The 27,657-nt window shown below is 41.3% G+C and overlaps 2 protein-coding genes and 1 long non-coding RNA gene across 11 annotated transcripts in view; 2 read left to right on the top strand and 1 right to left on the bottom strand.

Annotated features, from left to right (window-relative positions):
* Nucleotides 1-17,416, top strand: part of NFU1 (NFU1 iron-sulfur cluster scaffold) — a 27,279-nt gene extending 9,863 nt beyond the window's left edge. For all 4 annotated transcript variants that reach the window (XM_038551494.1, XM_038551496.1, XM_038551495.1 and 1 more), the window contains 5 exons: nucleotides 4,932-4,998; nucleotides 10,280-10,394; nucleotides 12,705-12,765; nucleotides 14,662-14,836; nucleotides 16,980-17,416. In XM_038551494.1, coding sequence (XP_038407422.1) covers nucleotides 4,932-4,998; nucleotides 10,280-10,394; nucleotides 12,705-12,765; nucleotides 14,662-14,836; nucleotides 16,980-17,024 — 463 coding nt within the window. In that variant the 3' untranslated portion in view covers nucleotides 17,025-17,416. The remainder of the gene's footprint in view (nucleotides 1-4,931; nucleotides 4,999-10,279; nucleotides 10,395-12,704; nucleotides 12,766-14,661; nucleotides 14,837-16,979) is intronic.
* Nucleotides 13,967-27,657, bottom strand: LOC102156307. 4 transcript variants are annotated; one of them, XR_005366221.1, is made up of 5 exons: nucleotides 25,983-26,118; nucleotides 24,530-24,587; nucleotides 21,667-21,968; nucleotides 20,800-20,868; nucleotides 13,967-14,773 (listed from the first exon to the last, which is right to left on the bottom strand). It is a non-coding gene; the product is annotated as an uncharacterized LOC102156307 (long non-coding RNA). The 4 variants fall into 4 exon arrangements; XR_005366219.1 differs by lacking the exon at nucleotides 21,667-21,968 and having other exon boundaries at nucleotides 13,967-14,294; nucleotides 14,638-14,773; XR_005366220.1 differs by lacking the exons at nucleotides 21,667-21,968; nucleotides 25,983-26,118 and adding an exon at nucleotides 27,580-27,657.
* Nucleotides 26,894-27,657, top strand: part of GFPT1 (glutamine--fructose-6-phosphate transaminase 1) — a 57,060-nt gene continuing 56,296 nt past the window's right edge. For 2 of the 3 annotated variants that reach the window (XM_038551492.1, XM_038551489.1), the window contains exon 1: nucleotides 27,290-27,528. In XM_038551492.1, coding sequence (XP_038407420.1) covers nucleotides 27,489-27,528 — 40 coding nt within the window. In that variant the 5' untranslated portion in view covers nucleotides 27,290-27,488. Of the gene's footprint in view, nucleotides 26,949-27,289; nucleotides 27,529-27,657 lie in introns of those variants that run through there. The other variant, XM_038551491.1, reaches the window with a different exon arrangement.

Here is a 27,657-nt window from a genome sequence, read left to right as displayed (position 1 = left end):
TTCTAAATCTTTAAAACTGTTCATAAAAAGAAGTGAAAAGTTCATTTTTTTCTTAAGGATAACTGAATTTTTTGGATGTTTCAAAATGGAGCAGTTTCTAAAATATTCCACTCAGAACTATAAATAATAATAATTATTAGATTTGGCATGATTTTTAAAAAACTGGTCAATTAGACAGTTTTTTTATAATAAATTTATTTTTTATTGGTGTTCAATTTACCAACATACAGAATAACACCCAGTGCCCATCCCATCAAGTGCCCCCCTCAGTGCCCGTCACCCATTCACCCCCACCCCCCTCCCTCCTCCCCTTCCACCACCCCTAGTTCGTTTCCCAGAGTTAGGAGTCTTTATGTTCTGTCTCCCTTTCTGATATTTAGACACAGTTTTTAAATTCACTACATGTTAAATGTAGGTCAGACGATAAAGGACAATAAAATTACTGGAATAAACCTCTTTTTAGTAATAGCTAGAGAAATTATTTGTAATAAGATGTATTAGATCAATCTACATTAATTTACATTAGCCTGATACTGATTGCCAGGGGTATTTGGAAAGTAAATCTTAGATAACTGCTTCTTTATTTTTTATTTTTTATTTATTTTTATTTTTATTTATTTATGATAGTCACACAGAGAGAGAGAGAGAGAGAGAGAGGCAGAGACATAGGCAGATGGAGAAGCAGGCTCCATGCACTGGGAGCCCGACGTGGGATTCAATCCCGGGTCTCCAGGATCGCACCCTGGGCCAAAGGCAGGCGCTAAACCGCTGCGCCACCCAGGGATCCCTAGATAACTGCTTCTATACACACAGCCATTTTATATGAAGAGCCAGAAATATATTCATCTCAGGAATTTGAAAATTTTTTTTAATTAAAAAAATTTTTTTAGTAGACTCCATGGCCAGCATGGAACCCAGTGTGGGGCTTGAACTCAGGACCCTGAGACTGAGATCTGAGCAGAGATTAAGAGCCAGCCTCTTAACTGATGGAGCCACCCAGGCTTCCCTTCTAAAATTTCTCCTTAATAAAAATGTGCCTTTCCTTTAACCTACACATGCCACTTCTCATGATATACCTTAGAGCATTTGTTTTTCATACTTTTTTTTTTACAGTCCACAGTAAGAAACATTTTATATTACAAACCAGTATATACATACATGTAGATGAACGTATAATTTGTACATATTCGATGGTACAGTTTTCACCCTGACATTATATATTCTTATTTCCTTTCTTATTTTCTTTATTCTATTCTGTTTTATTATATTCCATAAAATCCAGATCAATACCTAACTGATTTTACAAGTTACTAGTGGAGTTGAAAAACACTGCCTTAAAGAACATCCACATACATATACAAGTTGGTACCACGATGTTCATTGCAGCTTTGTTGGTAATGTTAACGAATTGGAAACAACCTAAATACTCATCAGTAGGAAGAGTTCAATAAACTTCGTTTGTCCATAGTCTGTAGATATTAAAAATGATGAGAAGAACCCTCATTTACTGTCATAGGCTGACCTCTAAGACCCACTGTTAGTGTGCCTGGGTGGCTTAGTCAGTTAAGCGTCTGACTCTTGATTTCAGCTTGGGTCATGATCTCAGGGTTGTGATATTGAGCCCTGCATCAGGCTCTGCACTGGGCATGGAGACTGCTTAAGATTCTCTCTCCCTTTCTCTTTGTCCCTCTGTCCCCATCTCTCTCTCCCTCTCTAAAAAATAAAAAGAAAGAAAAAAAAAAGAAAAGAAAGAGACTGTTAAGTGAGGAGAGCATGTTGCAGAACACTGAGTACTGTATGAGTATTATGTATATAAAAACCCAAAACTATACTAACATAAGGTCTGGAAGACTGTATGCCCAAGTGATAACAGTAGATTTGGGGGAGGGGTGGTCAAGAGGCATTTTCAGTTTGTATGAATAGTTTGAAATGTTTACATCAAGAATGAATTTATGTATTTTGTATTTAAAAGGATATAAAAGTGAAAAAGACACTCTGTTCAGTTACAGATTAGCTGGAGCTTATTCCTGTCAGATGTTAGTTGGCAAAAGCCCTTTTCAAATTAGTCTTTTGAAAGCAGCTCATTTCCTGAATTCTCAGAATTTATTATCTTCAGTCAAGCAAAACTAATCTTGTTTTTGTTGTTTTAACAGAGAATGTTTTTACTGTAAGCTAGATGTAAGCTTCCTGAAAACAGAGACCAGTCTGTCTTGCTCATCATTCTAGCTCTAGTGCTTAGTACAGTGTGATATTCAGTAAGTTTTGAAATATTTATTGAATGAATGAGTAACTGAATAAATAAGAATAAACAGTAGTGTATCTTACTTCAGAGAGTCATTTGACCTATTTCTCACTATCCTATATACAAGACAAATTTAAGCACAGTGTAAGTCTGTCTCTAGTGACATGTAAGAGGGCTCTGTAGTATCTGTAATATCTCTGTAGTTGGCATGTGTATTCAATACATTTCTTTATCTGCGACGTTGATAGTGATAGTTACCAGTTTTCAGATGGGAACAATCGCTTCTATGTTAGGTGGCAAAATTCAGAGAAATGTTTAAAAAGTTTCAGTAGGCTAAAAAAAAAAAAAGTTTCAGTAGGCTGAAATGATAGGTTAAAGCAAGTCAGCTAAATTCTAACAGGAACAAATACTAAGGCTTGTTATTTAAATTTTTAAAACAAATAGCACAATTGTGGGATAGAAGAATCTGACTTTTTAGTTTGTTATGTTGGATGTGATGCAGTACTCAAAAAAGTCAGTCAAACTTTAAGAGTTTGTCCAGCCCAAGAGCGGCAACAGTCTTTATATTCTGTGTAAGTTAGACTGCATTTGGCATATGTGTTCAGTTCCGGGTATCATATTTTATTTTCGACATTGTAAAAGTTGAAATTGTTCCAAGAAAAGTAACTTAAATGGCAAAGCATGTGTAATCATGTTTGAAACTCCTTTTCAGCTTTTTCTTTCTTTAGGTTCTTTAGAACCTATGTAGTCTTGCCTAAAAGTCCCCATGATATGGCCCAATATTGAGTTGATTCTTCTGTATGGTCCTTTCATTTGAGAAAAAAGCTTTCATAACAGTGCAGGTGTACAGAGCCAGTCAACGGACCTACTTATATATAGGTCTGCTTGGGTTTATTGGATCAATACTATGCAGCCAGGTACCTTGTAACTTCTTGTAGGTTTAATATTGAATTAGAGAACCCAGATGACATTTTTTTAGATAAATTCCTAAATAATTTCAAATTAGTAATTCCAATAATACTCTTACAATGGTAGACAAAGAAAAGGTAAACTGTAACCTTTTTTGGAGTGTGTCAGCTTTTATTCCTAATAAGGGGTAAGGGGATAAGGAAATTGCTCTGGAGTGTAATACTAGGTATGGTACATATACCAGTGATTGGGGAAGGAAGATGTATTTCAAAATCCCTTGTAGGGACTTTCCTTTTTTTTTTTTAATTTTTAAAAAAATTTATTCACGAGAAACAGAGAGAGAGGCAGAGACACAGGCAGAGGGAGAAGCAGGCTCCATTCAGGGAGCCCGACGTGGGACTCGATCCCAGGACTCCAGGATCACGCCCTGGGCTGAAGGCAGCACTGAACCTCTGAGCCCCCCGGGCTGCCCATGTAGGCACTTTCCAAATAATAATCTTCCCCTCCTCCTCTTAGAGGATTTTATTTTTATTCTATTTTATTTTATTTTTATTTTTGTTAATATTTTATTTATTTATTCATAGAGACACAGAGAGAGAGGCAGAGAGAGAAGCAGGCTCCCTGCAGGGAGCCTGACATGGGCCTCGATCCAGGGTTTCCAGGATCACGCCCTGGGCTGCAGGCGGCGCTAAACCGCTGCGCCACCGGGGCTGCCCCTCTTAGAGGATTTTAAAAATTAATTTTATTGAGGTATAATTTACATGAAATAAAATTCGTCAATTTTAAGTGTATAGTGCAGAGTTTTTGTTTTTTAAGATTTTATTTATTTATTCATGAGAGAGGGAGAGACACAGGCAGAGGGACAAGCAGGCTCCATGCAGGGAGCCCGATGTGGGACTCGATCCCCGGTCTCCAGGATCACACGCTGGACTGAAGGCAGCGCTAAACTGCTGAGCCACCCGGGCATCCCTAGTCCAGAGTTTTGATAAATATATAAAATTGTGTAACCACCAGTAAAATAAAAATATGCAACATTTTTATCACTGCAGAAATCCCTCATTTCTCTTCCCATAGGATCTTTTTGATTCACTTTCATATGGTGGTAACTATTTTGTTTCAGGGTAATGAATCCCAGCTTTGTTGAGATATAATTGATGTAAAACATTGTGTAAGTTTAAGGTATACAGTGTGCTGACTTGATATACATGTGCCTTGCAAAATGCTTACCACAGTGAAATTAGTTAACACATCTGTCACCCTGGTAACTATTGATCTTTCTGCCATCATAGTTGTATATTTTCTAGAGTTTCATATAAATAGCACCTTACAGTCTTTTGTGTTTGGCTTCTTACATTTAGCCTAATGCTTTTGAGAGCCCTCCTTATTTTTGCATGTTCCAGTAGTTTATTCTTTTTTATTGCTTAGTAGTACTGCATTTTACAGGTACACACAGTCTGTCTGTTCAGTTATTCACTAGCTGATAGACATTTCCAAACGTTCTTTTTGGCTTATAAATAAAGCTGCTATACAGATTTATATACAGGTCTTTGTGGAGCATGTTTTCATTTTTCTTAGGTAAATACCTAAGAGTGGGATTGCTAGATCTTAGGGTAAGAGGATGAAACAAGATTGGCTAGGAGTTGATAATTGTCGGCCATGAATTATTGATGTTGGTGATGATATGTTAAAGGTTCTTTTACTTTTCTGTCTACCTTTGTATGTGTTTAAACTTTTCTATAATAAAGCATTTTATTACCTCTTATTTTTTATTTATTCACAGACAGTTATTTAGGATTGAAGGTGTAAAAAGTGTCTTTTTTGGACCAGATTTCATCACTGTCACAAAGGTAAACATAGGATTATATAAAATAATGTGTCAAGTTCTGTTAATTTTTCCTAACATTCATCTCCAAAATTTTCTTTCTTAGTGTATTTTATACATATTGTTATTAAAAATCTCAAATTGTTTACTTCTTCTATTTTTCCAGTTAATTGTTAAATAGAATTTTCAACTTGAAGTTAACTATAGTCCAAATCCCTCATTTTTTATTTTTTATTTATTTATTTATTTATTTTAAAGATTTTATTTATTTATGAGAGACACACAGAGAGAGAGAGACAGAGACAGAAACAGAGACACAGGCAGAGAGAGAAGCAGGCTCCATGCAGGGAACCTGATGTGGGACTTGATCCTGGGTCTCCAGGATCACACCCTGGGCTGAAGGCGGCACTAAACCACCGAGCCACCGGGGCTGCCCAAAAATCCCTCATTTTTTAAAAGAGAAAAACTTGAGCTTCAGAGGATTGAATACAGAATTGTGTCCAGTATTTTATATCCTACAGCAGGGCCAGGACTCAACCTGGGCAGGACTAGAATTTAGGCTCCAAGTATTATTTTTACTAATTCTTTTTTTTTTTCTTTCATACTTGAGATTTTATTGGTGGTTTTGATATTTTTAGTAGTTCTTAATTTAAAATGATAGAGTAAAAAGAGAAGCAAACAGATATAATCAAACTATGTTTATATATTTGACCAACAGAATGAATGTGTACCTGCTTTCAAAGCAGGCTCTTAAGTCATGGCACATCTGCTGCAGTACTTCAGAACTTCACAGATAGGAGCAGTGGACTGTGGTGTTCTGCAGCACCTGTTAACTTGTGGATGTCAGAAAGTCCGTCTAACCATTCTACCCATTTCCCAACAGCTGAGGTGGTAGGTGGTATCCTCTAGAAAAGGCAGTTCCGTTTTTTTTTTGTTTTTTTTTTAAGATTTATTTATTTATTCATGAGATTCACAGAAAGAGAGGCAGAGACAGAGGCAGAGGGAGAAGCAGGCTCCATGCAGGGAGCCTGACGTGGGACTCGATCCTGGGACCCCAGGATCAATGAGGTCCTGGGCTGAAAGCAGCGCCAAACCGCTGAGCCACCGGGACTGCCCAGGCAGTTCTGTTTTTAAGTCTACTAGATGAATGGGAAATGGACTGTTTAAATTGGAACTATGTTCACTTTTAGGTCTGTTGATTGTGTGTATTGATGGTAAGTGATGATAAGTGATATTGATGTGTATCACTAACTGAATCACTTGTTTAAGATTATGTCAGAATCAAAACTTTTTATGTACTTAAGAAGTTTGAAAGGATTACTCTGAGGTTTTTTTTTTTTTTTTTTTTTTTTTTATGATAGTCAGAGATAGAGAGAGAGAGAGAGAGGCAGAGACACAGGCAGAGGGAGAAGCAGGCTCCATGCACCGGGAGCCCGATGTGGGATTCGATCCCGGATCTCCAGGATCGCGCCCTGGGCCAAAGGCAGGCGCCAAACCGCTGCGCCACCCAGGGATCCCTACTCTGAGTTCTTGATGTACTGATAGAACTGATAAAAGTGGACTGGATCAGTGACGTGTTACAAACAGTCCAGTACAGTATTCTCTTAACAGCTTTCTATGTGTGGAGGAGAATTAGTTTTCCTCCATGGTGGCAGTCCCACTGGCTCTAGTTTTTCCTACAAGTTTCCCAAATGTAAAATGTTTTTCCCTGTTGTTTTAAAGTGTTACCAGCTCTAAATTCTCACAGAGCCCTCCCTTACCCCTATCGGTTGAAGTGGCTCTCCCTCCAGGAGCTCATTGCTCTGTTTATTGTCTTCATTGCACTTATCACTTAGTCACATTTTTTTTTGGTTGATTTTTATTATGTGTCTTTCCTACATTGGAATGTAAACTCCATAAAGATAGAGATTGCCCATCTTGTTAAATTCACCTAGAACAATGCCTAGCACATGGTATGCACGTCAAGAAATTTTTGTAGAAAGAAGCAATGACATAAGACTTCATAGACTGAATTTTCAGGCTTTGAGGGGTTTCTGCCAATAGAACTGTGGTGAGTAAATCCGTGATGACCAATCCCACTTGCTTACCAGTGTAGAGACATCTGACCTATCTTTGGTATTCTTCAGTTTGCTTTCTTTGATATTTTTTGAGGGTGAACGAGGACCAATTTTGTTTAATATCTCCAACGTGTCTGGTATGGCATTTACATAACAGAAGTGCTTTACATATATCATCTAATTTAATTAGGTAAACTAGGTATTCTTGTCTTCGTTTTATAAATGGCAAATTATGTGTTTATTTTATTTACTTTTTATTTTTATTTTTTTTTAATATTTATTTATTTATTTATTCAGAGAGAGAGGCAGAGACACAGGCAGAGGGAGAAGCAGGCTCCATGCAGGGAGCCTGACATGGGACTCGATCCTGGGTCTCCAGGATCACACCCCGGGCTGCAGGTGGCGCTAAACTGCTGCGCCACCGGGGCTGCCCTATGTGTTTATGTTAAAATAACAAGATTTTTTTTTTTTTTTTTTTTTTAGTCCTTTTAAATACAGCCTATGGCATGTAAAAATTTTTTAGATGAAAATGTGAGTGTGTCTTACAGAGTTGTTTTTTTTCTTTGACTTGATTTTGGTAAGTCAGCTTTTATTTCCTTCCTTATTCATAATTTAATTACTCTTTCTGGAATGTTTCCAGCCCCACTATTTTTTCTTAAGTAAAATAGCATAACTAATAAATAATAATTTAAGTTAGGGCATATATTGAAATTTAACAGGTAGAATAGTGATTTGTTTTCTTTCAGTTACCTTTTGTAAGCACTATTTCATCTACCTGATACCTTCAGCTATTACCTGTTTCCTTTTCTGATTTATAATTGATAATTCAGAGACTTTTTATATATAATTTGTTATTAAAATGAATATTCTATGTTTTTTACAGGTATATTCATAAAAATGAGTATTTTATATATAATTTGTTAAAAATGAATTATTTATTTCTTTAGCAGAGTACAGACAGTTTTCTATTTTTCTATCCTTTGAAATAACTTTAATAATTCCAATTTTTTTTAAGTAAGGTCTGTGTCCAACATGGGGCTTGAACCCATGACCCCAAGATCAAGAGTCATGTTTTACTGACTGAACCAGCAGGCACTCCTGTTACTTTTTTCTAAATGAGTAAATGTGTTTGAAGCTTATGTACTGCCTTTTTTTCTCATTCAGATAACTTTGGAATATTTTTCTTTTTTTTTTATTACCACTATTTTCCTACTCAGTAGAGCCCCTACTTCCTGAAGATCTGAAGCCCTCTGATCCATATTCCCAATAAGTTACTAAAGTGTTATCCAGAACCAGTTCCTATTCCCAGTCACTAAGGCACTCACTAGTTTTGCTCTTGTATCCATAGAAGTGCTCATTTATCTTGTCTTCTGAATACCATGTCTAAATCGTTTTTTTTTTTTTTAAGATTTTATTTATTTGAGAGAAAGAGCGAGCATGCACATGAGTAGAGAGAGAATCTCAAGCTGTGAACTGAGCACAGAGCCCGACATGGTATTTGATGCCAGGACCCCGAGATCATGACCTGAGCTGAAATCAAGAGTCTAATTTAAAAAAAAAAAAAATGCTTAAAATTAAAAAAAAAAAAAATGTTTAAGGGATCCCTGGGTGGTGCAGCGGTTTAGCGCCTGCCTTTGGCCCAGGGCGCGATCCTGGAGACTTGGGATCAAATCCCACGTCAGGCTCCCGGTGCATGGAGCCTGCTTCTCCCTCTGCCTATGTCTCTGCCTCTCTCTCTCTGTGTGACTATCATAAATAAATTAAAAATTTAAAAAAAAAAAGAAATCAAGAGTCAGATGCTCAAATGACTGAGCTATCCAGGCACCCTGAATTGGGTTCTTTTTTTTTTTTTTTTTATTCAGTCTATTCATTTATTCATTCTTTCAATGTATTTATTGAGCACTCTTGTGTGCATGCTGGTAACTGAAGACACAGTGACCCCAAAGGCATGATACCTGCACTTTACGGTCTAGGGAGTCTAATCTGGTGACAGAACTCTTGCATATTATTTTTTTTTTGTTTTGTTTTGTTTTGTTTTGTTTTTTTTAATTTATTTTTTATTGGTGTTCAATTTACTAACATACAGAATAACCCCCAGTGCCCGTCACCCATTCACTCCCACCCCCCGCCCTCCTCCCCTTCCACCACCCCTAGTTCGTTTCCCAGAGTTAGCTGGGTTCTTAATCCATGGCAAAAATAGCCCCTTTATGCATGTGGACTCATTTTTTTTTTTCTCATTTTTAATAGTATTTAAGTATAGCCACTGGCTAACAGCCCCCTGAGAATCTAAATGGACTGCATCTAATAGTTTTTCCTCCTAAAGAGCTCTCTTTTAAAAAAACTAAAAGAAAATATGCTCCCTTTCTCTTTTTAGTTATAGTACTATCTAGGTATTTAATAATCCACTTTTTAAAAAAATGGAATCAACTAGTTGGCCAGACATAGAAGTGACATAGTTATTCTTTTTTAAGGATACCAGGCTCGGGGGATACCTGGGTGGCTCAGCGGTTTAGCGCCTGCCTTCGGCCCAGGGCATGATCCTGGAGTCCCAGGATCGAGTCCTACATCGGGCTCCCTGCATGGAGCCTGCTTCTCCCTCTGCCTGTGTCTCTGCCTCTCTCGCTCTCTCTCTGTGTCTTTCATGAATAAATAAATAAAATCTTTAACAAAAAAAAAAAAGGATCCCAGGCTCGTTGGAGGTTCATAAGTCCTCTAGCACAACAGCCATAGATAAGAATGTTAATGTTCTCCAGTTTCGTCTTTAAATTTCTTCAGTTCTCTTAAGTAATACATGTGAATTGAAGTTTTTGGATACTTGTGGGATATCTTGTATATTTGATCAAACAACCCTATCCTATTTCCTTTAAAAGAGTAGGAATTCTCTTGGTCATTTTCTTTAATCACTGAGTTCATTCAATATTTTAATTTTCTTCACTTCATGAAAAAAAGTATCTTTTAATCATTGTAATATCTCCCTATACAAGACATGGTACTACAGCACACTTAATACAAGTTTGATGAATGAATGGATGAATGTATGAGGAATGTTCTAAGATTATATCTTCCAAACGTCCTTATAAGCCAGATCCATTAAGGACTGGAATTGACAGGTCTTCTCCAGAAATGCCTGCTGTTGTTACACAGTATAGGATGTATATAGGAAAAGATTTTTAAAAGATACAAAGTATTGTTTTGTATTAGTCTTTGCTTTTGATTAGAAATACAGCATTTTCCTTTAAATATTTACAGGAAAGCGAAGAGTTAGACTGGAATTTACTGAAACCAGATATTTATGCAACAATCATGGATTTCTTTGCTTCTGGCTTACCCTTAGTTACTGAGGAAACATCTTCAGGAGAAGCAGGTAAGGTACTGTGCTGGGTAATTCATATTTAATCTAATTAAAAATTTTTTTCCTACTTTCTTCACATTTCTCTTGATTTTGGAAGTCATGAGAATACAGATTTTTGTCGTTGTACCATGTTTAGATCTGGAACCAATTCTAGAGGGAACAAAACTTCACATATACTAGTTTTTTTCATCATTTTTGAAAACTTGTATATAAATTGAATATATTATACAAAACTGAAGTTTTCAATTACAAAAATTTTCCAACTTGTTTTCCTCTCAGATTTAATAGAGGTTAATTTTTTGCCATAGTTGTTTTAGACTGATTTTTCAATAAAACATTAAAGACAACCCAAACCCCACAAACCCCATCCATCAGTTTCCCCTTTCTGTTTCCAGAGATGTATGTAAACCTGGTTTGTTTTTGAACTTTTACTATAAGTCTCTGCAGGGAATATATGGTATTGGTTTTTTAAACTTCAAACAATGTATGTTATATATATACAACCATTCTGAAAAAATGTAGTTCTAGGTTAATTGCTAGATCGTATTATATAATAAATTTAATGTAAATATACTAGAAGGATAAATGCTAAATTCTGATAGTGATTGTTTATGGAAGTGATAGTGGGGAATGGAACTTAGGTTTGTTGGCGTAAGAGAATTTTTTGCCTTTTTTTAAAAAAAGAGTTATTTATTTATTTTAGAGAGAGAACATGTGTGCTTGTGTGTGGGAGGAGGGGCCGAGGGAGAGACTCATTCAAGCTGACTCTCTGCTGAGTGTGGAGCCTGGTGTGGGCTTTATCTCATGACCCATGAGGTCATGACCTGAGCTGAAACCAAGAGTCCAATGCTCACTGACTGAGCCACCAGATGCCCAACATAAGAGAGTTTTAGTTTTATTATATTTGATTTTTTTATTAAAAAGATTCAAAGTTAATATAATTTAACATTGATAATTTTTATTTACATTGTTGTCAGAATTCTGTGTGTGTATTGTAGCATAATTGGGATTATCTGTATTTTTAGTTTTCCTAAAGGTAAATTTCTGAAAAAAATTTCTAAACCTTAAAATTTTTAAAAAGGTATTGAAGGTCAGTATATAACCTTACAAAGTAAAATCAAAAATGAAACAAAATGAAAGAACTGATTTTTATTCAGATTTGTAGAACATTTTGTAAATTTTCATAAGGGTTACATCTATATTTAGTATGGTTGTCATTTTGAAAAAATACTAAATTGAAAAAAGTGTAAGTTAATTTATGAAGTAGGTGTGGCTTTGTGTCTCAAACTGTACATCAGAATCCAGGCAATCTTTTTTCTCTGCCACTTCTCAATCCTTCAGGATGATGAAAGTTTACAAATTAGTAACCAAAAAAATTCAAACCCTAACATCATTAGTAGATCAAGTTATGTCAGTTAGACACCTTTATTGTCAAGTATTTTTTTTTTTACAGATTTATTTATTCATGATAGACATAGAGAGAGAATGAGGCAGAGACACAGGAGGAGGGAGAAGCAGGCTCCATGCCACCGGGACCCCGATGTGGGACTTGATCCCGGGTCTCCAGGATCGCGCCCTGGGCCAAAGGCAGGTGCTAAACCGCTGAGCCACCCAGGGATCCCCTATTGCCAAGTATTGAGTTGACTGGTGCTCCTTAATTTCCTTCAGAGAATCCAGAATCAGAGAATCCAGCGCATGGGTGGCATAGTTGGTTGAACAACAGACTCTTAGCTTCTGCTCAGGTCGTGATCTCGGGGTCATGAAATCGAGCCCCATGTTGAGCTCCATACACAGCACAGAGTCTGCTAGAGACTCTTTGTCTCTCTGCGCCTCCTCCTGGCACATGCGTGTGTGTTTTCACTCAAATAAACAAATCTTAAAAAAGTTTTTTTCTTCAGAGAATCAAATGATCTTCCCATCTCCCCAACTATCATTTCATTTCCATTTCCCTTATATCACCATCAGTTACATGTTCTGTGCTTTTATTATTTTTTTTAATGAGACATTAAGTTAAAATCATCCTGGTTTAGTACTAGTATTTGCATTGATATAAAATTTCTGGGTTTTTTTAAATTAAAAATTTTTTTGAGATTTTATTTATTTATTTGAGAGAGGGAGATAGCAACAGAGATAGCAAGAAAGAGCTAGAGCAGGGAGGAGAGGGAGAAGCAGGCCCCCCCCTGAACAGGGAGCCTGACACAGGGCTCCATCCCAAGACTCCAGGATCATGACCTGAGCCGAAGCAGATACTTCACTGACTGAGCCTCTCAGGTGTCACTAAAATTTCTACTGTTGATATATTTTATTTGCAATTGTTTCTAGGATCTGAAGAAGATGATGAAGTTGTGGCAATGATTAAGGAATTGTTAGATACTAGAATACGGTATGTGCTTATCCATTCTTTTTTTTTTTTTTTAAAGATTTTATTTATTCATGAGAGAGAGAGAGAGAGAGAGAGAGAGAGGGGCAGAGATGCAGGCAGAGGGAGAAGCAGGCTTCGTGCAGGGAACCTGATGTGGGACTCGATCCTGGGTCTCCAGTATCACACCCTGAGCCGAAGGCAGGCGCCAAACCACTGAGCCACCCAGAGATCCCCCTGTGCTCATCCATTCTGCCTGAAATCATACATATTTTAGAGGCAGTTTTCATTATAGCAGTGTACTTTTAGGTGTCTGGGAGGAAAAAACCCAAAAGTCTAATAAATAAATAGAAGTTAATGTCAACCACAGTATATAACCATGGCAATTGAATTTAAAGCCTGTATATTATGTATATTCACTCAAAATTTTAAAACAGTTTGTCTAAACATAGTGAAGGAATTTATCTTTTACAGTCACCATCTAAGTTTGATATTGTTACAATACCAAATCTCTTAAGATGAAAAAAGGAGTCGAACAGTATTTGGGTGGATTGTGAGAAGAGAAGTAGTACTTTTTTTTCAGGCCATTGCCCATAAAGAATAAATTTAAATGAGTGGAGAACTGTAGGCTTCCACTTTTGCTTGTAGCAGACTCATGGTCCTGATAAGAACTCCCAGAACTACAATAAAATACAATAAAAATTTTTTTTTGTTTGAAAACAGTAGAGAGCTGCCAAAGCACACAAGATCCTATAGAAAAGGGAAGCTTGTTAAGGCTTCCTGTGGGTCATTTTGCCGATTGTTGGTGTGAGGCTGCGGAGTGAGAGCCTGGGCAGAGGGCAAACTGTTTGTATCTGCTAAATGTGAACGTATGTACTTTCTTGATTGAGCAATTCTGTGCTCGAGGTATTCCCAGTAGTCGTGTACATGTATACCAAAAGACGTCTGCAAGAATCTCCTCAGCTGCATTGTTTGTAAAAGTCAAAAACTGATCTTAACGCCAATGTCCAGCAGCAATAGCAGGGAGAAGTTCTGGCATTTTTCACTTAATGGAATACTATGTGATGATGAGGAAAAATCTCATAAAGAGTAAAATAAGCCAAATACAAAAGACTAAATGCTATATGTTTTTTTTTTAATATTTATTCATTTATGATGGACATAGAAGGGGGGGCAGAGACAGAGGCGGAAGGAGAAGCAGGCTCCATGCCGGGAGCCCAACGTGGGACTTGATCCCGGGGCCCCAGGACCACACCCCAGGCCAAAGGCAGGCACCAAACCGCTGAGCCACCCAGGGGTCCCCGTGCTATATGTTTTTTAAATGGAATTTATATTTATAAAGTTAAAAAGCAGGCAGAATTAATCAGTGGTAATAACCAGTTAGGAGAAGATTACTTTTTGTTGTGAGGAAGCACAGAAGGGAATTCTGGGGTGCTAGCATTGTGTGTTGGCCTGGGACAAATGTGTGCTCATTTTGTAAAGATTCATTTAATTGACCATAAGTGATTTATGCATTTTTCATATTAATTGTTATATTTCCATGCAAAGTTTACCTGAAAAAAAAAAACAGCATGTGTTCTGTCAGTCTGCCTCTGTTCATTCACAAGAAATGAGTATTATCTTAGGTAATTACTGTAATTACTAGGACATCTAAGATCTTAAATGCCTAAAAAGATTGCAAATAAGCAGGATTAAAATATAATAAGTAAAGCAAACACTTGTATGAGTGAGTTTTGGCATTTTATCTGAAATTTTAAAAAAATTACAAATGAGATTAGCTATAATACTCATTTTCTGTTGTATAAGTAGCTCTAACTTTATGAATTTACCAATATAAAATCTAAGCCCTAAGTTGTTTTAAATGTTTTTGACGGAAACTTCAGGTCTCTTACATACATCACAAATATTCTGTGACCACAGGCCAACTGTGCAGGAAGATGGCGGAGATGTTATCTATAAAGGCTTTGAAGATGGCATTGTCCAGCTGAAGCTCCAAGGTTCTTGTACCAGCTGCCCCAGTTCAATCATTACTCTGAAAAATGGAATTCAGAACATGCTGCAATTTTATATTCCAGAGGTGGAGGGTGTAGAACAGGTATGCCAATATTATATGACACTTGAAACTCAATATTAAAATAAATTTTGGGGGGGGAGAAAAGAAATTTGTCACCTTACATATTCTTCAGGGCCTGGAACTTTGTGTTCTAATTGTTATCAGACTTGAAGATTCCTTATTTTAGAATTCACTTTAGTGTTATGAATACCTACTATTTGCCAGGCCTTTTTTACAAATATTATTTCTTTAATCTCACAACACAGTATTGAGTAAAGCATTCCCATTTTACATATAAGGAAATGGAGACTCAGAGGCCATACTGCTGCTCTGGTTGTAGAAAAATTATGAAAAGAGGATTTAAAACATGGAATTTTGTAGATGAGAGTTGGAAGTCCTCTCTGGAAGAGCTCCACTATATCATACTTACCTGGGCCAGAGCTCATCGAGAGATCATGCTTTGTTGTATAGTAAAACAGTGTACTGAACAGAGGTATAGCCTGCTAGCATTTTTTTTCTCCCCAAGGTACCTAAGGAATATAGCACAGAACCTTCTCAGCGGTAATAGTGACTTTCACTGCAGCAGTTCTCAACCAAGAGACTTGGCCTTATGAAAAGAGATTATCAAGGAGGAAAAGAATGGAAATTAGAAATTTGAAAACACTCTTTAGATCGTTCTGTGCCTTTAAGGAGAGGTATCTCCTCAGCTTTTCTGAGAACCACTCATCTGGGTGGTATTAAAGTCTGTCCTTTTGGTACAGTACATGCCATCTCCTCTTTGAAGGCCTTATCAGTCCTCCCCTTGGACTTAGGCTCTGTCTACTCTGGTTCAAAGCCTCTTTGAGTGTGTGTTTCAGATTTATGTTTATGGGGAAGTTCCTTGGGAGGTTTGTAATCATATCCAGGTCTTTGTGTTCCTCTCCAACACTTAGTCCTGTGTGTTTCTTTGTATTATAAAGTATTTGGAAATATTTTTCCAAATTTAGGAATGTTCTGCCTAAAAAAGGAGGTGATTGACAAAATTATTTGGATTGAATGTTGCTGAGATTAATTATAAAATAACCATTCCTTAGAAATAAATATCCATTTGTACACAACTCAAAAGAGAAACTATGAGAGAAGTACTTCTCCATGATAATCTCGGATCAGAATCAGATTCTTCTAGATTTAAAGAAACATAATGTTCCATTATCTTCTTTGTTCACTTATCCAGGGCGGGGTAGTGAATTGGTAGTCAGGTTATAAACTTGAATTGGTGTTTAATTGTAGTAGGTGTGTTGAAAACAAACAAAAATCTTGAGTTTGTGTAACTCTTTTCCTCTCTAAAGGACAACCTTTTGTTTTCTGAGTAATATATTATTAACTCATGAAAAGTTATTAATCTTGGGGCACCTGGGTGGTGCAGTTGGTTACGTGTCCCACTCTTGGTTTTGGTTCAGGTCTGATCCCAAGGTTGTGACATGGAGCCTCGCCTGGGCTCTGTGCTCAGTGGGGACTCCGCTTCTCCCTCTCCTGCTGCCCCTCCCCCAGCTTGTGCTCTCTCTCTCTCTCTCTCTCTTTCTCTCAAGTAAATAAACCTGTTGTTAATAAATCTTTTCATTTTTAATTGGGTATTCATTAGTATCTTTCTAATAATTTTACATTAAAAATGAAGATCTTCACAATTTTTTAAGGTATAAAATGAATTTTTATCTGAGTTAAACCAAAATAATTAGTTGTTAGCATGATATTTTATTTCTTTACTTTTTGGGGGGATTCATTTTTCTAAGATATATTTTATAATAGTTTGGTATAGCTCCTAAGAATATATTCAAGTATATAGAATGCTTTGGGGAGAAAAAAAAAAAAGTCAGTTAATATTAGTCTTGTGACTAGGAAATAAAAAGTTAGTTAATTGTTATGGTCAGTGTCCAGCTGAGACTCTGCTATTAGATTTTTTTGGGATAAGAAAAAGAGACCACTGCTTAATTAATTTGCTAATATTAAATTTGCTTCTATGTTATGATACCAGGTTGTGAGACAAACTTTGTACTTTGGGGGCTGTTGATAGACTTACTCTTACTGGGTTGACATGCATTATACAGTGTATTTTAGGTAAGCAAGTAATGGTACAATCAGGAAAATAGCAATTTCTAATCCTTAATTCTTAAATTCTCTCTTTTTTTTTTTTTTTTTTTGGTTTTAGGTTATGGATGATGAATCAGATGAAAAAGAAGCAAACTCAACTTAAAAGAATTAGAATTTTTTGTGGGCCCAGCAATTGGACTTACTGATAATATATACCAAGCGTTTATTATTAATCTAAGAAACTTGAGGATTAATAAAATATGCCCTTTTTTCAGAGACTTATATATAAATATTGCATGTTTGCTTTACCTCATATGAGTTATTTATAACATCCTGAATCATCTGTACACGTGGATTTTATCCAAGGATATTTTAATGTTTGTTCTTTATTTCTCATGGTTCCTTCTTTGCATAATATGTGAAGCAGTTCATTTTCTCCCATTTAATTTATTTACTTTTTAAATACAGAATACGGAGAATGCTTTTAAAAATACTCTAAAATGGCTTAGCTCTGTGAAATATTTGAAACTGTCTTTATTGGATTTTTATCTTGTTTAAAAAAAAAGCCCTAACAATTCTGGCTTAAAAATGGTATCTGGCTAGGGACTCCTGGGTAGCTCAGTTGGTTAAGTGTCTGACTCTTGATTTTGGGTCAGGTCATAATCTCAGGGTTGTGAGAACAAGCCCCACATTGGGCTCTGTGCTGGGTGTGCGGCCTGCTTAAGATTCTCTCTCCCTCTCCCTTCGCCTCTCCCCCCCATCTGTCTCTTAAAAAATAGCATCAGGCTGGGAGCCCTAAATGTAGTGGCACATAACTTCTCACTAAAAGACCAAAAAAATAAAAATAAAAAAAAGTTGAAATGCTGAAAACTAATAAAGAACCAAGTTCCAGAATGTAGACCGAATTTCTGTTAATAGAAGAAACAATAGGCTGAATTGAGGGAAAAGCTGTCTTAGCATGCTCAGGCTTTATTTTATGAAGCAGAATCTCTGAGAAAAGATGAGAAACTGCTTTGGTTCTTCTTCCACTGGCTTCTCCTGATTCAGAGATTTATAATCTGTGCCATGGCAGAAATTTGATCAGTTGTCTTTCTCCCATAGAGGTACTGATTTTTCAGATATCGAAAATATTAAATTGCATTTCTCTCTCATTGTCTATAATAATTCAGAGACAGTAGTTTACAGACAATATCAGGATAGGAAAGAGGGAAATAGCAGTGGTGGTACATTGTATTTATGGAATTCTGGTTCCCAAAAGCATGGGTAGTCGGATATGGGTAAAAACAGGAATAACTCCAGCATTTGTGAATGCTGGGCTTTAAAGTTTATATTTTTGTCCTTTGGTTCATAGAACCAGACAGTGGCGGGGGGGGGCGGGCACCTGGGTGGCTCAGTGGTGGAGCATCTGCCTTCAGTTCAGGTTGTGATCCTGGGGCCCCGGGATGGAGTCCTGCCAATATCAGGTTCCCCACGGGGAGCGTGCTCTTCCCTCTGCCTGTGTCTCTGTCTCTCTCTGTGTGTCTCTCATGAGTAAATAAATAAATATCTTAAAGAACCAGATAGTGGGATTGGAGAATTTGTTCTCTGAGCTATTATAGATGAATTCAGGTCAGACTCTGGGAATTGCTTTGTAGACTAGACACACGAATGTGCCCTTTAGAAGCTACAGGAAATTGAGACTGTGGAGGAGATGCAGTTAATGACAAGTCCTGGGTATGGCCATGAAATAAGTGGCTGAAGTGGGGGATGAATTAAGATTATTGGAGGACTGGAAATCATGGAACCGAGAGCCCAAGGTATCCGGAAGATTTTCTGCAAAAGGGAGCAGCCATGAGGAACAAAGAGGAGAGGTGGGGAAGACCATTCTAGGCATACAGAGCAGTGTAAACAGAGCCTGGAAGCTGTGAAATGTGTTTGGAACTGCAAGGAGCTAAGTATGGCCTGAGTGTAAAGTGAAAGCGCCGACCTGGAAATGGTACAGAAGCAGACAGTGGGCGGAACAGAGTGCTGCGGAAACTAATGCTTGCCCACCCAACATGGACCCCTGCTTCCTACTGAGAGAGGCCCTTTTAATCATCATGTGGTTGTGATGTGACCGCGGAAGGTAGGTCTCACCTCTGGGGATAAATTATAACTAAGTTAAACCAGTCATTTTAATTCCTTTTCTCTTTGCCAGTCCCTAGTCTAGGTGTGGACATACGACCCAGCTCCAGCCAACGAGCTGGAAGAGAGGGTCTGTCTATCAGAGTGTTTTTAGAAGATTTTCTTCCCTGATTAAGAGAAAGTTAAAATATGTAAAGAAGGCTCTTTTCTCAATTCCTTTCTTTCCTTCTTGGAATGCCATAGGCTGAAAACTTGACATCCAAGGCTCTGACAGTCCACTGAGAAAGGCAGGAAGGAAACAAGACTTGGGTCCTTGAGGACATTATCGACTCTTGAGCTGGCCTGGGAACCACCCATTTTCAGAGTATCATGTGACATAAGAGGTTTTCTTGTAATGAACCACGACTGTTGGTGGGTATTGTCACCTGCAGCTGATCGCCTTCTAACAAAGAGCCCTGGAGGACTTGGTACATAATTTTACTGCTTCTTTATCTGTGGCAGACAGTGCCAAATACCGATCTTCTAATGAAAACAAATTCATATATTTTTAGGGACACTTGGGGGGCTTAACAGTGGTTAAGCGTCTGCCTTTGGTTCAGGGCATGATTCCGGGGTCCCAGGATCCAGTCCCACATCAGGCTCCCTGCAGGGAGTCTGCTTCTCCCTCTGTCTGTGTCTCTGCCTCTCTCTGTGTGTGTCTCATAAATAAATGAATAAAATCCTAAAAATATATATATATATTTTTTTAAATTAATTGAGCCACTTTTTTGACCAGAAATTAATTTAGAAGGTGTGGTTTCATCAGGTAAAAGTTTTTATTTTTGAATGATTAAATTATTTTAATTTAATTTTAATTTAATTTAATTTTCTTAATTTTAAATTTTCTTTAAAATTTAAATTTAAATTTTCTTACATTTAAATTTCTTAATTTAAATTTCTTAATTTTCTCCTATATGGTCCCCAAAAAGGGAAGTAACTATTCACAGTAGTTGTGCTTGGTGAAAACAAAAATTTTAGCCACCCCCCCCCAAATGTATAAAATCTTGCAAGTATGATTGAAAACGCTTTATAAATGTGAGACATTCCAGTAGGTATTTGAAAGGAAAGTTGTTGGGTAAGAGTCAGCCAAGCACTTGGAGGATTTTTTTGCTAATGAAAATTAGAATGACATGCTATCCAGAATGACAAGGAGCAAAATATTTAAAAATAGCAAACTTAACAGAAAAAAAAAATAAAAATAGCAAACTTCCATTGGCATTCACTACATGACAAACACTATTCTAAGCACCTTACGTTTGTGAAGTCATTTAATCCTATGAGATTGGGAACTGTTACTGTCCCCGTGAGGCACAGGGAGAGGTACGGTTTCCACTGCCTCGTACAGCTTTAGTGGGAAAGCAGGCCTCCTGGCTGCAGACCCTTGTGCACACTGCTGCTCTACTACTACTTTGCCTTAAGGGGATGGTACCTAATTCCCCTCCTGATGGAGGAGCGAGCACTCCCTGCCTCTGTAGTTGCGGTTTTCTAGTGGGCCAAAGTCTTTTCCGTCTTGCCTATGCTCCTGACCCTAATGGGCCAGCACAGTGGCATGTGCATGTGTGATCCCCCGCCCCCATCTCTCCCAGCAGTGTGAAGCCAAGCTGCTCTTCAGTCCAGTGGGAATTTACATTCCTTTGGGAAAACCCAGCTTTATATTCCATTTCCCCACACTGGAGGAAGTTATCTGTGGCATCTCCACAGGGCATCTGCAGACTATGCAGGAATGCCTTTGTATCACCCCCCACCCCCAAAAGAATCTTAGGAAATCCTTTTTTTTTTTTTTTCTATCACCTTACATTTCTAGTGATTTTTCAGCTCGAGGCAGCTCCCTGATGGTCTGCTTCCATTGCAGCTCTGTTCACATTCTGCAGAACAGAAATGGTAGATAGGACCAGTTAATCTCATGGTTTCCTACACGTGGACCATTCCTTGGCAGTACAATGAGTTTCCTTCTAGCAGAGCTAGAAAACTCTGCCCTAGGTTCTGCCTAGTAGGAAAATTTGGAGGCACCCCAGAGGGGAAAATAGGAGAATATGTTAATTCTAGCTGGAGTCAGCATCCTTTGTTCCTAAATGTGAGGTTTCCTGGTGCGGGTGTCAAGGCTGTGTTCATCGGATGTAGTGGGCATCTTTTGCTTGTGTCTCCAGGTGTCTGTTCTTTTTTTTTTTTTTGGCAACACCTTCCCTTTTCCTTTGAAGAAAAGGAGTTCACGCCGTGCTGGGGGACTTGCTGGCTCTTGTGGACGGTGTGTGCCTCTGGTGACTCGGTTTGGTGCTGGTGGAACTGTCCAATCACAAGTGTCCTGCCCTTTGCCACTGGATGAGTGGGGCGTACAAGCCTACATTGGACCTATCAGAATCCTTGCCTAGAATATGAAAAGTGAGGATGGAGGAGTAGACTCTCTCTCCATGGACTGCAGGCTATAAAGATGTGATTCCAGAGCTGTTTAAGGTTTATTTTCTTGTGCATAAGGTCAGGGAGAGAGAATCGAAGGGACTTCTGACAACATTGTGTCCCCAAATACAGGTGTGCCTGAAGCTGTGTCGCTGACCTTTCCAATGACTTTAGCCAACAAATCCCCCCCCCACCCCCATAGCTACATTGAGTGGATTTCTATTATTTGTCCTTAAAAGCTCTACCCTTTAGAATTTTAAAACAAATACCTATATTCACCATTGAGAAGATCAGTAAGATCAATTTTATGTAAATGTATTAGGGTTCTCCAGAGACACAGATTGCATCTATTCACCTCTCTACCGATCTATAAGTATTTATTTCAAGGAATTGTTTCATGTAATTATGGAGGCTGGCAAGTCCGAAATCTTCAGGGTGGGTGTCACACTAGACACAAGGGAAGAGCCAGGGTTGTAGTTCAAGTCCAGAGGCTGGCTGCTGGCTAATTCCTTCTTACTCCAGGTCAGTCTTTCGTTCTACTCAGGTCTTCAGCTGATTGGATGAGGCCCCCCTACATCATAAAGAGCAATCTGCTTTACTCAAAGTCCACTGGTTTAAGTATTAGTCTCATCCAAAAGCACCCCACATAAACATCCAGAATAGCGTTTGACCAAGTCTGGGCACCGTGGCTCAGCCAAGTTGATAGACAAAATTAACCATGATAGAGGGCAGAGTCTGCTTTTAGCACCAACTTGTTTCTGATCCCTTCTTCATATCTTGGCCCCCTCTCTCTGCATTATCACACTCAATTCCAGATGCCCTTACGTTCCCTTTTTTGCCTAGTGTCATCAACCACGGTGATCTGTCCAGATCTGCCTTCTTTCTAATTTCAGGATCAACTTCATCCACATCAAAACTCTCATTTCCTCAGTGACCTTCTCATACTTGGATCCAAATGGAAAATAACCCTGTATGTAGGGTCACTGTGAAGTGTTAATAGATGATAATGACTTAATGTAGATCTCCTGGGGGAAGGGGAGGTGCTCTGCCTTGAATATAGACATACAAGCATTTAGGCAATGTGATTCGTAAGGAATGGAGGTAATTTTGGACAAAAGAACTTTGCGGTCCCCTTAAAGTCCCATTCTGTGACTAGTTCTCTATAGTCATGCCCTGTTTAACACCCGGTTACCTTTTTAATGCTTCCTTTCAAAAAGCAAATGCAAAGGTGAAAAAGTATCATAGTCCATTCGTAGGGAACTAGTTCGGTGTGGCCAGACCATGAGCTGCTTGCTTGAGCAGAGTGGTGGGAAATGATGCCGATAAAACTGGCAGGAACGACATCCTAACTATGTGTGTACATGGGAGTCTGGACTTAATTCTGCAGGTGAGGAGTACCCACTGAATCAGGAAGACAGAATCAGATTTGTGTTTTTGGAGGGTCACTGTGGTGTGAAGGTGTGTAGGATGAATTGGGATGGCGACAGAACCAGAGGGGTTCACTGAAGGGGTCTTTCTGAGGCCCTGACTGGTGCCTTTTATTCTTGTGTTCATATCTTCCATCTCATGGGCCTTATTGGCTCCACCTGTTTCTTTTATACCATCATCTTCTCTGTCCGCCGGGGTACATTTCTTCACAAAACTCCCTAAAAATTGGGACATTGATGTCTCTGGTCCCCATATTCTTGTTATGCACAGGCCTTTCTTAATTGAAATATAGCAGACACACATTATATTAGTTTCAAGTGTACAGCAGGATGATTTGGTGTATGTATATGTTGTAAAACAGTCATAATAAGTCATGTTTACACCCATTATCAAACATAGTTACAATTTTTTTTCTTATAAAAACTTAAGATTTATTCTCCAAGCAACTTTCAAATATACATGGAGTGTTATTAACTATAGTTACCGTCCCGTTCATTACATTCCTAGGACTTAGAACTGAAAGTTTGTTTCTAGGCCCTCTTTATTGTGATGACTTTTTTTTTTTTTTTAATTTTTATTTATTTATGATAGTCACAGAGAGAGAGAGGGAGGCAGAGACACAGGCAGAGGGAGAAGCAGGCTCCATGCACCGGGAGCCTGATGTGGGATTCGATCCTGGGTCTCCAGGATCGCGCCCTGGGCCAAAGGCAGGCGCCAAACCGCTGCGCCACCCAGGGATCCCCTTGTGATGACTTTATTCCTAACTGTTATTGTAAATTAGGTAAGGGATAACAAAAATCATAATCAGGGCAGCCGGGGTGGCTCAGCGGTTTAGCCCTTTGGCCCAGGGCATGATCCTAGAGACCCGGGATCCAGTCCCACGTCGTGCTCCCTGCATGGAGCCTGCTTCTCCCTCTGCCTGTGTCTCTGCCTCTCCCTCCCTCTCTCTCTCTTTGTGTCTCTCATGAATAAATAAATGAAATCTTTAAAAAGAAAACACAATCATGGGGACATTTAAAAATCTATTTTTTTTAAAAAAAGGATTCTATCCATTTATTTGAGAGAGAAAGTATGCACAGTGCACATGCGAGTGGGGCATGGGGCAGAAGGAGAGAATCTTTAAGCAGACTACCCCATGAGTAGAGAGCCCCACATGGGGCTCGATCCTGTGACCCATGAGATCATGACCTAAGCTGAAACCAAGAGTCTGAGGCTTAGTCGACTAAGCCACTCAGGCGCCCCCATTTAAAAAATCTTATAAACCTATTTTAATTATGGTTCTTCCTTTCTTTAGAAATGGCAGATGGAAGCCCTTATGGCTTCTGCCCATCAGGCTGTTTGGCATGGAGGAGACTGAGAGCCATCAGGTTTAACAGGACGGATCTGTGAACAGAGAAATGGACGCACATCATTCCTTTTTTTTTTTTTTTAAGTTCAGTTAGTTCAGAACTTTTGATGAGGAGAGAAAATCTTTTCCATTTCTTCAGCTGTTTGAATTAGACCCAGATGTCCCATTTCCTTCACAGATCATTTATTTTCTTCTCTAGCCCCTATTCCCAAAGGTCCAGCTAAGGCACAGCTCTGCAGAGATGGGGGTCAGACAAACAGAGTTCTTTCACATTAGTGTCTTGGCTGGAGCATAGTTATAAAGGGCTCTTTGTTGCCTTGGGTTGGGAAAATATTGGCTTTCAAAGTTTCTCTCACCTCTTCCTTGCCGTACATCCTGCTGGGCAGAAGGCCATCAGGCTTCCAGTTGGCATGTCTAAAGAAATGAAGAACCCACAGTATTATTAACTATAATCAAAGAGGCAAAGTATGATTACAGTGTTTGAACAGTATCTTTGTGCACCGCTCACAACCCTGTTGATGCCAGAAAGAAAGTGCCAGCAGTTAACACCGATGTTCTCGTGCTCAAACTAAACTACTATGGAACCCTTTGCTTTTCTCTTCTGTTTGTTACCTTGACTCCTTGGCAATATCACCGTGGTCTTGCTAGAAACTTAGATGAGGGTTGTGTGGCTAAGAAGTACATCCACAGTCTTTTGCCTCTTGAACTAAGAAATGTGTATTAACAAGCAGCTCACTGTTTTTTGTTTTTAAACGTTGCTCTGGGGTCGTTTAGGGGCTTAAGGGCCTGAAATGTTAAAGGGCTCTTAGGCGATAAATACTTCATTTAAGTGTAACATTTCTAGCCTCTCTTGAGGCAAGTAATAAAAAGGCATTTTTTGGGAGGCATCTGGGTATCTCAGTGGTTGATCATCTGCCTTTGGTTCAGGTCATTATCCTCGGTCCTGGGACTGAGGCCCTTTGCCTGTGTCTCTGCCTCTCTGTGTGTGTCTCTCATGAATAACTAAAATCTTAAAAAGAAAACCATATATATTTTTTCCCTTTAAGAGAATCTGAAAAGCCTTTTCTTTGTTCACTTGATCATATAACCAGCCATAGGAAGTCAGTTCTGCTAGTATGGCTTTTTTCACTCATTGAAAAACATTTTTTTAAAAGATTTTTATTCTTTTCTTTTTTTTAAGTACTCTCTACTCTCAATGTGGGTCTCAAACCCATGACCCCCAAGATCAGGAGTCGCAGGCTCCACTGACAGCCAGCCAAGCGCCACAAAAACATTTTCAGGTACTGCGTTGTGCTAGGGTTTATACTAGGTGTTGGAGGTGCAAAGGCTTGTTCTGGCCTCAAGGAACAGCCCGGTAGGGAAACACACAAAAAGTAATAAAATGTCACAAGTATATTGATTTAAAGGGGGCAATTCAAAGAATCAGAGGTTGATCCACGTCCTTAAGCCCATCTGGGGAGACATTAGGTAGAGAGGGGGTGGGGATTCCACGAATACTCCTGTGTGGAAAGTAGGGGGGGGCGTCGGCCCGGTGGGGATATGGGGCATGAAGGGCTGGAAGGTGGGTGGGACGGGAGCCAGCGTGCAAGGACCGGGTATGTCGGGCCAGGAGTCGGGGGCCGTTCTCTGTGCCAATCAAGTTTTTATTCGATGGTAATCTAGAGCCATTAATAGTTAGATGACCACGTCCAGGTGGCCAGGGGTCCCACGGACACCTTCCTAGAGCAAGCGCTGCGATAACAGATTCTCAGAAACCTCCTCTCTCTCTGGTTAAGTGTCTCTCGGGGCAGGAGTGGGGCACTGACTCACGGAACTAAGGGTCAGTGTCTGGGCAGTTCCTGGCCCTCGGGTGGGCGCGGGAGCCGGGGCCAGCACAGCTCCGCAAGGCCGGGAGCTCAGGGCCCTGGGGCTGGGCTCGGCCTCGCTGGGGGCCCGGGGGTGCGGGGTACCCCGGGCGGGGGTGGGGCGGAGGGGGTGCGGGGGGGGGTGCGGGGCCTGGGGGTGCGGAGGGGGCGCGGGATGCGGGTGCGGGATGTGCGGGGCGGAAGGGGCGGAGGGGGGATGCGGGGGAGGGGGACGGAGGGGGTGCGGGGTGTGCGGGGTCCGGGGCCCGAGCCCGGGGCTGCGCCTGCCACACCCCGCGTAGGTCGGGCGCGGGGTCTGCGGGCCCCGGGAAGACGCGGCCGCGCAGGGCGCTGGGCGGGGGGTTCTGCGGCGCCGCGCCCGGCCCGCGGGGTTTCCGTGGCGGCTCCTGGGCTGCGCGCCCGCCCCCCTCGGGGCTCCCCCTCGTGGTCCCCCCCAGCGCTCCTCCCCCCGGGCCGGCCGCGCGGCAGGTTGGTGGCGCCCGCGGCTGCGCACGCGTCCCCGCTGCCCGCTGCCCGCTCCGCTCCGCTCCCCGCTCCCCGCTCTCCGCTCCCCGCGGCCCCCGCGGCTGCCACGTCTCCGCCGCCCGCTGTCCTGCGCGTGCGTGCGGCCGGGGGCGGGGCGGGGGCGGGGCCGGCGTGAGCGGCGCGGGCGCGGGCCAATGGGGGCGGCGGGCGGCGGCGGCGGCGGCGCGGTGCGCGCGGGGGGCGGGGCCGGCGGCAGTTGCAGGCGCGCCCGGGAGGCCGACCGCGCGGGCGTCGCTTGGGCCGTCGCATCCCCGCGGGTCGCGTCGCCGGGCCCGGGCCCCCTCCTCGCCGGCCGCCCCGGAGGCTCGAGTGCGCGCCCCCCGCCCGCCGCCCGCCGCCCGCCGCCCGCCGCCCGCCGCGGGCCGGGCCGCCTGCATCATGTGCGGTAAGGGGGCTGCGGGCGGGGGGCGTGTGCGGGCGGGGGGCGCGGGCGGGCGCGGGCGGGCCCGGGGCGGCCTGGGGGGCCGGGGGCGCGCGGGGACGGGAGCGGCGGGGCGGCCCCGCGCCCCGGGGGCGGCGACGGCGAGGGAAGGCGGCCGGCGGCGTGGCCTGCGAGGACCCGGGCGGGCGGGCGAGCGGGGCCACCTGTGGAGCGTCGGGGGAGCCCTGGGACCTGCCCTGCGCCCAGCGCTCGCCTTCCTGGACCGGCCCCGCAGCCGCCCGCTCCGGGCAGACCCCGGGAGCCGCCGCGCCACCCCCCCCCCCCCCCCCCCCCCGCCGCCCTGACCGCCACCGCGGCCCTAACCTGGGGAGCCCCCCCCACCTGTCCTGCCCACCTGCCCTCCTGCCCTCCTGCGGCCGCGCCGCTGCTCCCGTCGGAAGCGCCCCGCCCACCAGCGACGATCAACGCAGCTGGTCGGGCCCGCAGTTCCCTGTCGATCTAAAGCCCACCCTGACGGGCAGGGCCGCGGTCACGGCCGAGGGGATGGACAGGCCCCGAGGAGGGATTTACTCGGCCGCTGTCGGTAAGAAAGAATCGCATTATTATAGCGCCTTAAGGGAAGTTCGCGACTCACCGTAAGCCTGGGAGAAGGAACGCTCTTTTAAGGGACGTGGGATGGTAAAAGAAGCGACGCTCCCTGGGAATCTTGCTC

The sequence above is a fragment of the Canis lupus genome, chromosome 10 (genome assembly GCF_011100685.1).
Source record: "Canis lupus familiaris isolate Mischka breed German Shepherd chromosome 10, alternate assembly UU_Cfam_GSD_1.0, whole genome shotgun sequence".
Lineage (NCBI taxonomy): Eukaryota > Metazoa > Chordata > Mammalia > Carnivora > Canidae > Canis > Canis lupus.
This window is presented reverse-complemented; position numbering and strand designations above follow the sequence as displayed.